The following is a 17,471-nucleotide window of genomic DNA, read 5'->3' as shown; positions in this document are numbered from 1 at the left end:
CACCACCACCGTTTCCTCTACGTCCGGCTAGCGACCACCGTTGCCGCTGCTCTTTGGCCAGCACACCCCCTGCCACCGTAGCAGGAAAGGAAGAAAAGAGGTGAAGCGGGGCAATCGCAATCGCAGCCCACTAGATCCACCATCCTTTGCATCTTTTGTCGCTCAACCATTCCTCCCTCGTTCCGCCACAGGCGCCATAGCCACCGGTCACCGTAGTATTGATGCCCTTGACTCTGACACCAAAAATAGGAATTGAAGATTACATATCTACAGTCTTACACAATTGCTATTGACAACTTAGTAAAAGCCTAATTAGAAGCCTTGGTAACTAGAATTGAGAATCGACTATAAAAAACCCTTAATAATTTTAAAAAGAGTCTATTGGAGAGCGTTAGCAAATTTTAACAAGATGATAGTTCAAGTCTTACATTGAATCAATCCGGAGACATAGGGAAAATGACCCAAAAACAGGACACAAGCTACCAACACATGAAGGTGGAATTTCCAAGATGGAAGATAGAGATTCGACCAGTTGGATTTCCAAGGCAAAATTTTTTTTTGCTTTCATAAGACCCCAGAAGAATCCAAGGTAGAAATAGCCTCAATCCAGCTAGACGAAGATGCAATCCAGTGATATGATTGGTATGAAACTTGCCACAGAGTTTCTTCATGAAAGTAGTTCAAGAGAGGGCTTCTTGTTCGTTTTGGCCCATCTGAATACGAGAATGTTGATGGACAGCTCGTAAAAATTCATCAGACTTCTACAGTGTTGGAATATCAGAGTAGGTTTGAAAGATTATCAAATCAAGCCAAAGATTGGTCTAAACGACAACTAGTGGGCACATTTATCGAAGGACTTAATCCAGATATTCGGTGTGAAGTCAAAGATCGTCAACCCCGCACTATGATCGCTGCGATATCATTTGCATATTTACATGAGGAAAAAATCAGTAGAAAAAATCATTGAAACATAAGTGATAACAAACAGATGATCAGCAAGCCACCCACCCCATCTATTCCCAACCGGAACCCTAACACTCGAAGACTAACTCGAAAAGAACTCAAGGAAAGATCAGCGAAGGGTTTGTGCTGGCACTGTGATGAAAAGTGGAGTAGGGAGCACCGATGTAAACAAGGACAACTTCTTATAATTGAACTAACTGAAGAGGAACCAGAAGCTAACAATATAGACTCTAATCATGAAGATATGGACTCTAATGACGATGTTAGACCTATCATACATACAGTGCATGCATTAGCCGGCTACTCTAACCCGCAAACTATGAAAGTTGGAGAAACTTTGGAACAACATGTTACAGTTTTGATTGATACTAGTAGCACTAACAATTTTATGGATAGTAAGGTTGCCGATCGATTGGCCTACCACATTAAAGACCGTAACAAATTTGAAATAAAAGTCATCGATGGATGGATTTTAACTTGTGATAGTAAGTGCTCAAAGATTAAACTGACTTTGTAGGGCCAATAGTTGCTTATGGACTTCTTTTTGCTACCCTTAGAAGACTTCGACGTGGTGCTCGAAATTGAATGGCTATTAACCTTGGGTGATGTTTCATGAAATTTTTCTAAACTAATCATTAAGTTTTTTATTAATGAAAAACATGTGATCCTAAAGGGAAGACGTGAAAATAAGGTCACAACTGCCACTAACTATCAGATAGAGAGAGTATTTCAGAAGACTACGACACCAAAAGGTCGACCTATTGCTTACACTATCGAAAAGTGGAGATCGTACTTACTCGATCAATGGGTTGTGATGTGCCGTAGATACCCTGTGACTAAAGTGCTGAAAGATAAACTCTCCGAGTTTGATGTTGTTTAACCTTGAGGATAAGACTGATTTGAAGAGGGAGGAATTGTTAGGACAATTTTATTTTTTGAGCTTTTAAATAATATTTATTGAATCTATTTAATTCAATTAGAATCAGATAAAGGTTTATTTAATATTTTTTTATTATTAAGAGTTCAAGTCCTGATATACTCTAGGTAGTACTTAGTGATATAACCGTTTTTTTCGACAAACAATAAAATATTATTCAATCTTTTGACAAACTCTAGGAGGCTGATCCCCTCGAAGTGATCATTCTCTTTTCTTCCTTTTCTTTCGAAATAAAACCTTAGGATCTTATCAATCTTCCATCAAATTTTCTACTATTTAGAGCGGCTGTTGCAACGATTGATGATTGATATGAAACCATCATCTTTGTGAATTATGTGCTTGTCAACCATCGGCAGTGCCAAGTGTGATGTTAGTTCATATCTTGCTTGAGAATCAATGAACTACGCTCCTATTTGATTGCGATGCATACTGTTAGTTCATCTAAAAAGCAGCGAAGATTATTTGTCCATGTGGGGCAACATTTCTTTGTATAATGTTAGCCACGAAAACATTCTACATGTGTGATCTCAAGATTTCCCGTGGCTAACACAATATGAAAAGTAAGCAATACTAACTAATTCATCTTGCCCCAAATTTACCAAACAAGTGTTTCGATAAGATTGCATATATAATATAGTCTGTGCAAATTAATGCGGTAGAAAAAAAAATCATAAGATAATGACAATAAAATATCAGGGATTTGGTTCAGAGTAACAACTGTAAGGACTTGAACATGACTATGTAACAAAGACGAGAAAGATGATGACAGGAGAAATGCTCTCAACATACCTGGACAAACTTGGCCATGTCGAACGAGAGTAGAACCACTGGTTTGCAATCTGGTATTCATCTTTCCTCGAAATATTTCACCTACATAATGTAAAAGTTTGTAAGGTCCAACTGAAGTACGATGCTAATAACTTTTAAGAGTTAAAAACTAAGCTGTGTAGGTCACCACACAAGCTTTGGATTGCCACCACCGAAGAAATTACACAACACCCTAAAGAAACTGTATGTTTAATATGATCACATACAATCAGTATACTCAGGACTAATTACATATCTCTCTTTCTACTTAAATCTCTTTAATATTCTGGTTTCTAGGTTTAAAAAATTTATATTGAAATCTGTATTGTTATAAAAATGAAACATCTAGGTTCATTTATCTAAATATCGTTGGTTTTACCGATAGAAATACGAAGACAATAAAAAAAAAATAATTTCAATATTTCAGTTGATGATGACGGACAACATCGATAGTGACGGATGACAACACGTCGCTCTCGTCCACACCAACCACCTGTGACCCCCAGCGGCACCGTCATCCGCCACCACTAACGTTGTTCGTCATCACCAACTAAAACATTGAAATTATTTTTTTGTTTATTGTTTTTGTGTTTCCGTCGATAAAACTGATGATGTTTGAGTAAATGGACCTAGATGTTTTACTTTCATAACTATAAAGATTTCAATACAAAATTTTTAAGTCTAAAGACCAGAATACTAAAGTGGTCTAACTACAGGGGTACTATGTAATTAACCTATATAATCACGTATTAAGTATGGCTCCTTTTCGAGTCTATAAGTGTTAATTCAACCGCTACTGAACCGCATACATATCTGTGAGTACAAGCAAGAACATATTAATTTTTTTTTAGGTACTTACCATCTGAAGGTAAATAATCAGGTATAAATCAAGCAGAATCAAATTACCCAAAAACCTAAAAATTAGAGGAAGTTGAAAGAAAAATAGCAATGATCATGACTTTAACAATTACTTAGTTGAGTCTCACATGAAGACTGAGAAACAACCCATTTCATACCCTAGTCCTTTTTATGGTGTCTGTGGAAATGATTGAATGGGTATGATCTATATGCAAGCCACATATCATAAAGAACTCATCTTAACGTTTACATAAAACATGATGTTTCAAGGCTGGACAGGCAACAGAAGGTTCATAGATCGAGTAGAGCAAAACAAGATCCCTGCTTAAGTATATGAACAAAATGATATCTTAAAAAAAATATAAGCTGCAGAAAAAGATTTGAACATAATGAGCAAGAGTGCAGCAGCATGACTTGAAGCAGCAACAAGAATAAGACTACCTCCCTCCTACTGCACACCTAAAATTATTTCGTACCATGTCAGACCAAAACCCAGCTAACTATGGTGCAACACTAAAGGCATATGATGAGAAATGGTTTGAGAAACAAGTGTGCTGATGTTGATACAAATTTAATCAGGCAATCCATTTGTGAGCAATAGAATGACAAAGGATTTAAGCATAATACCAACTTTTGAACATTTTGATATAACTGCCAGAAAGAATCAGAATCCTTTATTAAAAAAATATAATACCCAAAATATAACGTTTTTTTTCTTCTTTTGTTTTATGTATGCTATCCGAGGAAGATTCAAACTTGAAACTTCTAGTTACTTCAGTGAACTTGCTTTTCGAAGAAATCATTAGCGCGAAGGGTATTCTATTCTAGAAGAGGTCAAAAGAGATAAGTCAGATATGGACCAGCAGTTTGCAATATATTTACAATTAAATGCCTGCTTAACAATGCACATAAATATCAATGTCCTTTGGCAGGAAACTAGGATGTTCTAACTTCTAGAACACATTATTTTGCAATATAAGAGAAGTTGATTACAAGGGATTAAGGCATCATCAGAATAAAGAATGAACTTAAATTTTAAACTCGACTTGCACAATGCTAAAATCATAATTGTTATGTCAAATATTATAGAAATGCTGGAATTTAAGGGTGCAAATGATATTATTTCACCATGATCAATGCAGAACATATGCAACATAAGAAGCAGTACTTCAGAAAAATTTATACCTAATTTCTGCTATTATATCCATCTCATCAGACAGTCAAGTTACTTTTCACTTATTAAACACTAATCATCATCTGCATCAAGCAAGCCCTCAATATTAAAAAGAGTTGTAAAAACTCCATGAAATGACCAAAACAAAACAATGCAACTTGCCACTGTGGCCTCAAATCAGACAAAAAAGCAAAGGGTTATAGTTCTGGATACAGATGATGTATTATAAAATCGATATGAAAGAAGATAAAGGCATAGATAATCTAACCAGTTACTGGATGGTATCATGACTTCCTGAATAGATGGTTTGCCAACATATCAGATATCCCTGAGAAAGGAATGCTCTCACACCCGAACAGTTCTTCAAGCTTAGAGTCACATAAAACAGACGTGTTTGAAGAATCCTAAAAGAAGTTAAAGCAGAGAATTCAAATTGAAAAGAGAAAGATTTATTTCTAATCAATCACAGGGATTTTCTTCAAAGAAACACGAGATAACTTGCTACCAAGAAAGCAATATCAGAATTTTCTGATACTGGTGACATTCAAATAAAATGTAAAACCATAAAAGCCTTAGGAGTTAAACAAAAGTACCACAATTTACACTGGAAGAGGAAAAAAGATATCAGCACCGTAATACAAGCCAAGAAGAAATATATTATAGTTCTCTGAAGCAGCATTCAAATGCATGAATACATGATATCTTGAGCATCTTTGATGTAAAAGAACTAGTGCTGTGATAATGAACATAGATAGAACTTACCTACAGCTGGTTAGCGTTTATGGAATCCTGCACACGACTCAAAGCCTCAGATTGGAGCATTTCTCTTTCCTCACTTCCAAAACATTTGACCAGTGCTCCAGAAATAACAAGAGGACATTCATCAGCATCAGGTTTGGTAATGTCAGTTGCTGCAACATCTACAACCTTTAGCTTTTTAGATTCAGGACCTGTATCTTCTGCAAGAAGTAGATTCAAGTCCATTTAGGTTGTCATTACATATATGTACACTTAAATAGATGAGATGATTCACATACTTGGATAACCAAGTGGTTGTATATGCTTAGATAATAGCTTGTTCATCTTAAACATTTCAGTACTGTCAGTCTCAAACACCCACCTTAGTTCATCGTTGCAGATGATCTTACTCTTGTTATTAGGATATTGAAGATTGTTTTACGGATGTAAGCCCATAGCTGTTTCACAATCTGATTGTAATATGTGATTAGTAGTGCCTGCACAATTCAATAGAAATCACTCCAGAAAGGTGTCATGCACGTTAACAAATGAGTTGACTGATAGAGGAACCTGAGTTCTTGACATTGCTGCCTCACCAACAATGAGCTGGAGTTCAGGTGAAACACCACAAACTGTATTTAGACCCCCGGGACCACCTCATTTTTAGGCTTAGGTGGTGCACTGCACAAAGAAGAAATGTTGATAAACCAGCACAAATACCACAAAATCCATACTTATGAGCATATGTAAAAGCAGTGAAGATGCATATTTCTTGGTATAGAAAGTCAACAAACACATTAATTTTTTACTGATAAAACATTGTGATGATTCATATCCATTCTTTCATGAAAAATCAAACAAACCCAACAAAATAAAATGAAGAACAAAGTCAGTGTTCAATCAATTTCTCAGCATAACCAGAAAACAGTAGTTCCCAATGTGTCTTAGACCTAGAGTATAAAAATCAAGAAGGGTCAGATTTTCTTCTCAAGATAATCAGATATCTCAACATAAATTAATAATCATGACCTTTCTTATTACCAGTTATGAAACTGTCCTCAAGATTTTCACCATGTTATGATGGTAGTCAAGTAGCATTTATTCCTAGAGACAACATTATAGATGTCCAGCATTGTCTACGTTAGCAATACTTTCTTTTTCTGTTCCTTTAGGTGCATCATCTCATAGCTAACCTCTTTCCCATCAATTCACCACGCCATCTGACAAGCCTTTCTATTTTCATTATCAGAGTGGCTGCAAGTGTATAGCCAGAAGGCTCCAGTAAAGGACTCAATAGATCTTAGTTTGCCTTGCCATTATATAGGCACAAAACACAAAATATCAGCTTTCCCAGCACTTAAAATTCTTTGAAATAAATATTAAAATTCTCTATTTCATGCAAGTTTACTGTAATCGTCAGACTCATTTTGCATGACCTACATGGCCTTTCATCTCCACCTCTTGTGTGCTAGTGCAAGCCATGCAGGAAGATACAACTAGGGAAAAATGACAAAAAAAATCAGAAAATGATATAAACTTCAAATCTAAAGGCCTTATTAAAGATAACTTGTGAGAATCACCGAGGAAACGGTAAAAACTGGATACTGAAAAGTTATCCTTTTCAAGGTAGCCTCATCTTGTGCCTAACCCAAACCAAAGTTATAAAATCATCCTTAATGTTGATAAAAAAGAGGATACATGCACAGCAGCCACCTTCTAGAAGATGTTAAACTGATCCTGTCACAATCCAACCCAATGGGATACTTGTTAAGTTTGAATCATTGATTCATTGATCCAAAATGCTTCAACATAAGTCACCATAGAACATCTAACCTTATTCACGGGTAGCTCTTTTCAAGTAGATCTTTTATACTCAAGCTACTCAACATGTCCAATACTCGGTCAGCTCTATATCATTTATTATGATTCATCCTAATTAATAGCTGACTCATTAATTTATTGAGTCTAAACTACTAACAAAAAATACTTAAAGCCTAAGTTAATAGTGGTAGGCCAATCTAACTGACTGATCAAGTGTGTTATATGCACACTAACTTTAATAAGTTCATTAACCAGAAATAATTAGTTAGTTTTTGAGCAAAAAAATGATCTATGATCATGAATTAGAGCCAATCTGAAGAATTATAGTACACCAGCTCAAATTGGTTAAATAAAAAAAGGCCAATGGCATAAAAAAATGAGCATAAAAGTTAAACAACCAGAAACCCTCGTCTAAAAGGAGGGGAGCGCATACGAAGTCAAAAGCTTTCCTTCTGTCCAGCCGCGGACACAGTCACAGGCCGGACGGCAGTAGGGACCCCCTGCGCCACCTGGTGGAGCTGCTGCTGGAAGTGGTACGCCGCCACCACGGCGGCAGAAGGCAGAGGCGGAGGCGGAGGGTGGAAGACGATGCCAAGGCTGTGCTGGTTGGGGAAGGTAGCCGGAGTGGCGACGGCCGCGGAGGAAATGGGCTTCGGAGGAGTGATCTGCTGTTGGAGGGGGAGGTGGTGGAGAAAGATGTAAGGGTTATGAGGGGCGGCGGGATGCTGCTGGTGGAAGGGAGGTTGAGAATGGGAAGAGGGAGCAGGGGAACGGGAGGAGCCAAGGAGTAGCTCGATCTGGTCGCGAGTGAAGGCGGCGGCCTTGTGGGAGAGGTCGAGCCCTAGTTTGGCCTCGAACCGCCGGACGACGCCAGCGACGGAAGCGGTGGCCGGGTCTGACTGCCGGAGAAGGGGATCGACGCAGCTGGCGATCTCGTGATCGGAAACCGGGGCGTTGGCACGAGTCCCACACCATCCAACGGCGATCCGAGGTAGCAAGAACTCAAATCGCTCTCCCCGCCCTCTCTCTCTGTCTCGTTGATGGTACGAAAAATGGAATGACTAAACTACCCTCGAGGCCGTTTTAAATGAGGCAGAATACATGACACGTGATATGCACGTGATTTACCTTTCCGTTTTAGCCGCACCACGTTGTCCAAGACCACATCCTGCGCGTTGACCAGTAAGTAAGACTGGCTCGAGTCCTAAATCGGGTCACAAATCGAGTAATCTGATTGAACCCGAATGGACCCAATCTGTTCAGTCTCAGTCGAACACAACCACGACCTGATCGAACCGGCCCACGTTACAAGTACTATATATAACAATTCCGTGAAAGCTAAGGGTGTTTCCTGCGAGGCTTGATCACTCGTCAGAAGAAGAAACGGAACCCTTTCCGATTTGGGGAGGAAGCCACCAGGGGAGAGAGGGTGAGCTGAAGGAGCGGAGGCCAACCAGAGCATTACTTCCCGGGGAACCCTAGTTGACCCCGGGGGAGAATTGGACATAACTAATCCCGAGCTCGCTTCTTGATCCTTCACCCGTAGTTTTTCCAGGCTCTGCCTGGAAGAAGTCAGGTTGCTTCACCAAAAAGTTACAATTGGCATGTTATTTATTGGTTTGTGTTCGATCAGTTAAGTAAAAGTGAGACCCTGTTGAATGATCTAACTATCTGTTTGCTGCGGATTTGTTTCTCGATGGGACCAATCTCCATGTTTCTTAAATATATTTGCCTCTGATTAATTGTTTACTAGGTCAACAATAGGCATGATGTTTAGAAGTGGAATTAGTGCTTGTACATGTTACAGATGGTCCCGGAGTGTGCATGCTTAGTTGTTGAAGATGCATGTTTGCTGCAACAATCATCTGTTTGATCAGGATTCATTTTAGGGCTTCGTAAGGGATGGAGAATGGCTGTTTATGGATGATGTCTCTGTGATTTTTGAGAGGTGGATCTAATTGTCCTGCATGTGATTGATATGAGGCGTGAAACTTTTCCTAGCAAATGCTTTCAAGATGTCTTGTTTTGATTAACTCTCCTATATCAGGACACAAAAATCTGTACCTTCTTTAGTCAGATAGGCATTTATTTAATTAAAGATGTGCATCAAGAAGTCTGCCTATTAGTGTTGAAAAACGTAAAACATGTAGATAGAGTAGCAAAGAATAAACTGATTCGTTATTCCTTCTTTTTAGCATTAATTTTACTTATGCTGCAAATATATTGCAAAAATCTTGTCCCTACAGCATTGTAAATGTGTCTTTCTTTTTTCCTATCTTCTTGCTTGAGCATTTATCATTTTTGTGTATATCAGGGGGAACCTGGTTTGGATAAACTATAATATAAATAATGTCTGTTCATGGCTGCATCAATCAAGTTATAGATGACAATGGAGAAGATGATGAAGGACCAATTATTTTTAAGAGGCCAAACTCTTCATCAAAACAAAGTCAGTTGAGCTGTAGTTCAAAGAAGACAGCTCCCCAAAAGCATGATGGTTTTAATATTACTTCTAATCAAAATGCTGGTAATGGTGAGAACTCTCATGTGCAAAATGCTAAAGTGTTCTCTACTGTAAAACCATTGAGTGAGAAGCCTAATGTGGCAATCTCAAGTTCGCGGTCTTGGGCATCTGTTCAAGATACATCCTATCATAAATCAACAACCAATGATGTGGGACCGGAGCATCAGGATGAGTCATCTCCTGAAGTACAGGAATCGGATGATTCAAGTGATGATAAACCATTGAGCCATAGACTTAATTCAGTTTCTGTGGCAGTTCAGAAGAAAAAATCCACCGATTTGGAGAAGATTCATATGCATTCTTTAGATCATAAGTTCGTAAAGAAGAGTACAGATAAGATGGATTTGGACAAGCCAATCATAAAAAATGAGGATTCTGACTATTCTGATGATGATAAACCACTGAGCTACAAATTTTCTTCTTCAGCAGCAGTTAATAAAAGTGGCTTCTCACGTGTCATGAAGGCACCTCAATCTTCGAAGCCCACTTCACCTCCATCCATGAAGATGAATTCAAACATCAAGGGATTCTCTGATGATTCAGAAGATGAAAAACCACTTCTTTCTAGGTTTCAATCGAAGGCCACTGGTGGTTCTTCTATGAAAGATTCCAATTCAGATGAGAAGCCTTTCTCTTCTAAATTGAAGGTAAATGGTTCTAGCAAGAAGGAAGGAAATAGTGACAATACATTCCCCAAAGGTGGCCAAAAGCGGCCTCTGGGTAACATTAAACCTACTGAATCTTCAAATATTAAAAAAGTAAAAGTTTCAGAAACTCCTGCTTCTGTGAAAGTTAAACATGAAATTGCTGTAAAGAAAGAAATAAAGGCAGATGACAGTGATCAAATACCAATTGCACAAAGAATGAAGAAAACAGTGTCTTCTAACAGTACATCAGTTAGCAAGAGTGTGTTACATAAAACTCACTCATCATTCAAGACAGATGGCAAGAAAATGAAGACAAATGTCAAGGATTTCAAATATTCAAAGTCATTGAAGGTGCCTCCTGGTTCTGGCGGGGGCCAGAAATGGACTACCTTGGAGCACAATGGTGTTATTTTTCCTCCTCCATACAAGCCCCATGGTGTCAAAATGCTCTACAATGGACAGCCAGTTGATTTGACTCCTGAACAAGAGGAGGTTAGAGTTAAATAATATTTCAATTCCTCATCATAGAATTCTATATTTGTTCCCTTGTCTCTCTCTTTTGGTACATATTGCTGTTGCTTCTTGTACTTCTGAAAAGACCAGTATTTGTTGAATTCTTGTCAAACTGCAAGGACTTTTGATGATTTACATCTTCAAACCTCTTTTTCCTTTTCTGGATATCTTTGGTTGCAGGTTGCAACAATGTTTGCCGTGATGAAGGACACAGACTATGGCACCAAAAAACAATTTATTGAGAACTTTATGAATGATTGGCGACAAATACTTGGTAAAAATCATGTCATTAAGAAATTTGAGCTATGTGACTTCACTCCAATATATGAATGGCATCTAAGGGAGAAGGAAAAGAAGAAGCAGATGAGTGCCGAGGTAAATTATGCTGCAATCATCTATGTAGTTGCTGACTCGGTGATTTGATGAAATATATGTGAATGAGTAATGTTTCCTTCATTTTGATCCTGCCATTATCTAGTACAAAGAATAGAATAGTTGTTTGTTTTGTTTTAATACTCTTCATCTTGTACATAAATTGTGGAGGCTTAAGTGCTGCCATCGAATAGAAGTAGTAAGTTGATGTACTTCTGGCCCATTTTTGGTGTGGATGGTAGGCTTCTAGAAACTGCCAGATTCATAGTTTTATGTCAGTTTGTTTGTCATCCATTGCTTCTGGTTTAGGGATAACTCTCAGATTGAGAAAAGGCTTTTCTTTTAACCTTTTGCTTTTCATATGTAACACCATAACTGATTAGTGATTTATGTTGGTCTATTCTGTTTGTGCAACTATTATAGCAACATCTTGAACTTTTGTTGTGCATCCCTGATTAAAGATGAGGTAGGAGCTCCTAGGCAGTTCCTTGCCTTTCTAACTTTGTTTATGATTTGATCATTTTCTTACACATAAATTTTCTTTTTTTCATCGCTATAGTTTAAAACAGATATTTGGTGAGTAAAAATACTTCATTAATTGATAATGCATTTTAGATGTAATGATCCATGGCATGTTTTCTTCTCCAAATTCAAATCTAGCACATTATATTAGTAAGCAGGAGTTGCTAACTATGTATCTATGCTGTCTATGTAGGAGAAGAAGGCCGTAAAAGAAGAAAAATTGAAGCAAGAGGAGAAATACATGTGGGCTATTGTTGATGGTGTGAAAGAGAAGGTTGATTATAAGTTCTGACTTTATTTCACATTTTTCAATAGTATTTTGTTTTTCTGATGAAGCTAGTAGATAACGTAATTTATGCTGTATATCTGCTACTGAATTGATAGGAAAAGTCCGAGACTTGAGTAAAGTTGTTGCACCTTTGTTCTTTATTGAGAGTTGTGCATAAATTTATGCACAATTTGATCAAATATAGATTTCAGTACAAGTTTGCTTTATTATGGGCATATTTCATGCGGCTTGAAACATACCATCTGCCACATATTAAGTAGATCCTTACCAGACACTTTGAATTTCAGAAGTCACTGTCACCTGCAAGTTTTTTAAAAGTTTTTTTTTCTTTTAAGTTGGTTTTTTAAGCATCTGTTATTTTGGGAAGAATTTAATGCATACATGATGCAAGATATCTCTCTGTCAATGTTATCACCATGTGGGAAGCCTTTACCTCATGCTTAAGTAACGTACCTTAATATGGTGATGCATATTGTAAAATTTGTGGCCAACCTTTGTCTTTCACATCTTATGCTGGAACTAATGAGTAGGTCTTTTTTAGGTTGGAAATTTCAGAGTCGAACCACCAGGATTGTTTCGAGGCCGAGGAGAGCATCCAAAGGTTCTATTATTATTATCACTATACTGGAATTTAACTGTTAGCTGTCTGTCAGGGTAAATTGGAATGCCAGAAGATCCTGTCATTTCTATTTTCTGCTGAATCTACTGTTGCTTATTGTAATTCCAGATGGGAAAGCTGAAAAAGAGGATTCGGCCTCGTGATATTACAATTAATATAGGAAAAGATGCACCAATTCCAGAATGTCCAATACCTGGTGAAAGGTAATGTCAGTTAAATTATTAATCTTGTGAAAAAAGACTGAAATTTTTAATTAGCATTCTAATATTAGCATTTGGCTTACCTTTTTTAGGTGGAAAGAAATAAAACATGATAACACTGTCACATGGTTAGCATTCTGGAATGATCCCATAAATCCAAAAGAGTTCAAGTATGTCTTTTTGGCAGCAAGCAGTTCATTAAAAGGGCAAAGTGACAGGGAGAAATATGAGAAAGCCAGGCTATTGAAGGTAAATTGCTCTTTTTGCTTTGGAAATGACAACATGCATCAGTTTTTACCAGTAGATTGCTCCACAGGCAACTAGTGAGATGCCATTCTTTCTTTTGTAGGATTATATACATAACATTCGAGCAAACTATACAAGGGACTTTGCCAGTAAAGATCCAACAAAACAGCAGATAGCAGTGGCAACTTACCTTATCGATAAGCTAGCACTTAGAGCTGGCAATGAAAAGGTACCAACTCATTGACAAAGTTCAACAGTTTCATCCTTGTTTATTCGGCCTTGTGGTTTGTACTGTTAGTGTCTAATCTTCCCAATTTTCTAACCTTCAAATGTCTGGTTGATTCTTGTGTTGCCATGCTCAAAACTGGACCACACACCATGTCAACTTTTTCCCCTTAAGATATGCATATTTATTTCAATGTTATTTCTTTTGGCAAATTATGGTGATAACCTAGATACATTAGCTATGTGAGCAAGGTTTTAGATTTTGATCGGACTGATATGTATCAGTCAATACTTATCAGTTCAACCAAGAATTGGTACCAGAACATACAGCTTAGTACTGATTGATATCTATTTTTATATTAATTTTCTGTTATATGGGAAAGTATAGTTTAGTTTACTACTTGATATAGTAGCACTGTTCATATCAGAGAAGGTGTTGAAACTGGTATTTGACTAAGAATTTGAACCTTGTACCTGAGTACTTATCTGACTGAAAATATAAACCTTGTATACTAAAATAACTAGCTGGTATTTGATGTGTTGATGATGCTGTTAAATCATCTCTCACTTGCACAGAAATAATGGTTTGGACATGTAAACATGAGCTTCATATTTATGTTGAGGTGCTCCTGTTGATCCCTAATCTATTGAGAAATCACTTCGTGCATTTAATTCATTTTATTGTATGTTGCAGTTTGGCTTTTTAAACCATGCCATGTAAAAGAAACTTTCTTCTATAACTTTTCCTAGTATCATTTGTTGGTGTCAAACTAGCTTTATTAGCTTGTCATAAAAGGGGCAGCTTCTGCTAATGCAGGGCCTGAGAAGGGTTAATCTATGTAGTCTTACCCCTGTAATCGGAGTGACATTTTCTGCTATTCGAACCTTAGCCACTTGGGTTACGAAGGAGCAACCTAGCTTTATTAGCTTGTCATAAAAGAGGCAGCTTCTGCTAATGCAGGGTCTGAGAAGGGTTAATCTATATAGTCTTACCCCTGCAATCGGAGTGACATTCTCTGCTATTCAAACCTTAGCCACTTGGGTTATGAAGGAGCAACCTAACCATGATGACTTTATACAATGCATGAAGACTTGGACATAATGCTTTCATACAATTATGTGCACTGTGGAATTCTCTAAATCAGTTGTGCATTGTGAATTTCCTGGTCATCATAATATGCTTATGTTGAATGAGCTGCATCATAATTAGTCATTCACCTAATGCTGGAGCATCAATCTTCTAATTGAACTCACTGCCAATGTTTATCCATCAGATTTTAGAACGATTGAACTCATACTTAAAAGCAAATCTTGGTATTTGCTGTCATATTTAATATTACTTCTGTAGTTCATTTCTTTTCCATGTTACTGAATGATATTTTGTAAGCTCCTGAGTGGAAAGTTTTTATCTTATGCTTTCGAGGATGGTTGCTCTTTTCTGGGTGTACTTTATCTTGCAATATGGATGTTACTTGTTTATTCTTTTGCCATATAAATCTTTCTACAGGATGATGATGAGGCTGATACTGTTGGTTGCTGCACTCTAAAGGTGGAGAATGTTGAGTTGGTCCCTCCAAACATGTTAAAGGTAGATTCTGGTTATTAGTTCACTTCTATTGTTTCATTTAATTCCTTGTGTAATTTTAACATTATGATTTCTCCAGTTTGACTTCCTAGGTAAAGATTCTATCAGATACTTAAATACCGTGGAGGTTGAACTGCCTGTCTATAAAGCAATTGGAGAATTCCAAACTGGTGAGAGGTGACTACATAATTTATGTAGTTTGTTCAATTTCTGTCAACAGTATGTTTGGATATTAATCAGACATTGTAATTCATTAGCTAAAAAGAGTGATGGAGGTAGAAAGGGTAAGGGTGATGATCTCTTTGACTTGCTGGACACAAGCAAACTCAATGCACATTTGAAGGAACTCATGCCTGGTCTTACCGCCAAGGTTTTCCGTACATACAATGCTTCAATTACCTTGGATGATATAGTAAGTATGAAGACGACAGCAGATACCTGTGTTTTCTTCCCTCTGTTATTCTAAGAATCCAGAGTCTCGTTTCCTTTGAACTGCTTTCTAATAATGCAATCTTGGCATTTCATGAGATCCATATTGAACGGTGGCTGTACTTTTGACTTTAAAGTGCTCAAATGATGCTATAGGGAAGGAGTGCTTGATAAACTTGAATTTAAACATGTTTTATTGAGTCTATGTTTTTGCTGTATCTTTTACAAAAAAATTATTAAAATTTATACATGTCCTGTACAATCATTGTACAAATATGTCCTGTACATGTTTGATTAAAATTTAGATCAAAATATGCACTTACTTTGTTGATACTTCATTCTGGACTGCCACCAGTTTATCATAATCCTATTGCGTAGTGAAATAGGTAAGCATCATACTTTTGTCTATGTTGATTTTGTCATGATATGGCAGTTGAATAAAGAAACCAAGGATGGCTCTGTACCTGAAAAGATTGCTGTCTATCAGCACGCAAACAAAGAGGTACTGTGGCTTCTTGTTTGTCTATTCAGTGATTTATGAATTTATGAGTCATGATGATAATTGATGGTTTCTTTTACAATATAGGTTGCAATTATATGCAATCATCAGCGCAGTGTCTCGAAGTCCCATGAAAACCAAATGTCTAGGCTGAACGAGAAGATAAATGATTTAAAGGTCTGTTGGATTTCTAATTGTCATTATTGATTTTTCTGTAAATTTTCACTAAACATGCCTATTTTGTTAATACTGTTGCAAATAGGCCCAGCGGGATGAATTGAAGATGGATTTGAGTAGGGCCAGGAAAGGGAAGCCTCCACTCAAGGATAAAGAAGGGAAGACAAAGAAGAACTTGTCCCCTGAAGTGTAATGGACTTAACCAGATTGTTGAACTTGAAATTTCTTTGAAATGTCGTGTCTGTGATCTGATTCACCTCAACTTGCAGGATAGAAAAGAAGCTCTCTCAGGTTGATGCAAAAATAGAGAAACTTGAGTTGGATAAACAAATAAAAGAGGATCTGAAAACTGTTGCACTTGGAACATCAAAAATTAATTACCTTGATCCCAGAATATCAGTTGCATGGTGCAAGCGCCATGAAGTTCCCATCGAGAAGGTGCATCATCTGCTATCCTCTCTTTCTGAGAAAAGCTTGACATTTATGAAATATATTTTCCATGGCAAACTTTGCATTCAATAGATGGCTTAATTTATTATGCCTTACTCCACAGTTCAGTACGAATCTTTAATTTTCCACATACAAAGGCACAGTTTTTTTTTTTTACTTCTAAATCTTGGCCTGTTTTTCTTACCAGATATTCAACAAGTCATTACTTGCAAAATTCGCCTGGGCAATGGATGTCGAGCCCAACTTCAGATTTTAATGGATCATTGTTGGCATGCTTGATTCCTTATATTCCAAGAAAGAAAGAAAGAAAGAAACATTCGAGTCATTCACTTTTTATGAGGGAACTCCAAATTTGTTTCTAATGCTCCCAAGCTGCATTAGGGAGCCTCTGGCAAACGCCACTACAGAAATTTATGGACACTTTGATCCAAATCATTAGATAACTGGATTTCTTGTTGCTTTATATACATCAAGACGTTCATGTTGGCCTCTCCTTGATCTGTTCTTCCCAGAACTAGCTTGGTGTGAGCTTTGTTCACTAAATTGGAGGTAGTGCTGGGGATAATGTTGGAATCTACTAGCCACTTGCAATTTAAAGCCACTACCATCTGCAAATCTGTTGTTGTATGTCCTGGATATATTGTTCGAACTCGTGATCTAAAGTCATCACTTGTGGATGTCTCGTTCTCTTAAACGTTGCAAATATTCCTTCAGCCATGCAAGCGAGTAAACATTTGCTTTACCCCTTAAACAAAGTATAATCATGAGCATTAGCTCCATCTTATATATCACTATATGTAAGGATGGATGATGATATCAGCCACTTTACTCCATTCAATTTCATGTTTGCTCCCCTTTTTGAACCATCTGTAACAT

At 37.3% G+C, this 17,471-nt stretch overlaps 1 protein-coding gene and 1 pseudogene across 3 annotated transcripts; one reads left to right on the top strand and one right to left on the bottom strand.

Moving 5' to 3' along the window:
- Positions 1-2,559: 2,559 nt before the first annotated feature.
- On the bottom strand, positions 2,560-9,011 carry LOC103991075 (uncharacterized; annotated as a pseudogene).
- On the top strand, positions 8,659-17,289 carry LOC135582208 (DNA topoisomerase 1 beta-like). 3 transcript variants are annotated; one of them, XM_065191114.1, is made up of 16 exons: positions 8,659-8,874; positions 9,613-10,961; positions 11,163-11,357; positions 12,070-12,150; positions 12,707-12,766; positions 12,893-12,987; positions 13,077-13,233; positions 13,334-13,459; positions 14,963-15,043; positions 15,120-15,210; positions 15,298-15,452; positions 15,903-15,971; positions 16,056-16,145; positions 16,231-16,334; positions 16,415-16,583; positions 16,783-17,289. In XM_065191114.1, exons 2-16 carry the CDS (start codon positions 9,648-9,650, stop codon positions 16,849-16,851), a joined length of 2,856 nt encoding a protein of 951 aa, XP_065047186.1. In that variant the 5' UTR covers positions 8,659-8,874; positions 9,613-9,647; the 3' UTR covers positions 16,852-17,289. The 3 variants fall into 3 exon arrangements, with proteins under 3 accessions (XP_065047186.1, XP_065047187.1, XP_065047188.1); XM_065191115.1 differs by having other exon boundaries at positions 8,659-8,930; XM_065191116.1 differs by lacking the exons at positions 8,659-8,874; positions 9,613-10,961; positions 11,163-11,357; ... (4 more) ...; positions 13,334-13,459; positions 14,963-15,043 and having other exon boundaries at positions 15,120-15,217.
- Positions 17,290-17,471: the final 182 nt, after the last annotated feature.

This window comes from Musa acuminata, chromosome BXJ1-7, assembly GCF_036884655.1.
Source record: "Musa acuminata AAA Group cultivar baxijiao chromosome BXJ1-7, Cavendish_Baxijiao_AAA, whole genome shotgun sequence".
Taxonomy (NCBI): domain Eukaryota; kingdom Viridiplantae; phylum Streptophyta; class Magnoliopsida; order Zingiberales; family Musaceae; genus Musa; species Musa acuminata.
The sequence above is the reverse complement of the archived record's forward strand: the minus strand, read 5'-3'. Positions and strand labels throughout refer to the sequence as shown.

Bases quoted from the DNA above. Each gene is read 5' to 3' on its own strand.
- LOC135582208 (XM_065191114.1), top strand. From the start codon at position 9,648: ATGTCTGTTCATGGCTGCATCAATCAAGTTATAGATGACAATGGAGAA. The intron at 15,044-15,119 runs GTAGATTCTGGT...TGATTTCTCCAG, and splicing joins TCCCTCCAAACATGTTAAAG to TTTGACTTCCTAGGTAAAGA. The intron at 15,211-15,297 runs GTGAGAGGTGAC...GTAATTCATTAG, and splicing joins AATTGGAGAATTCCAAACTG to CTAAAAAGAGTGATGGAGGT.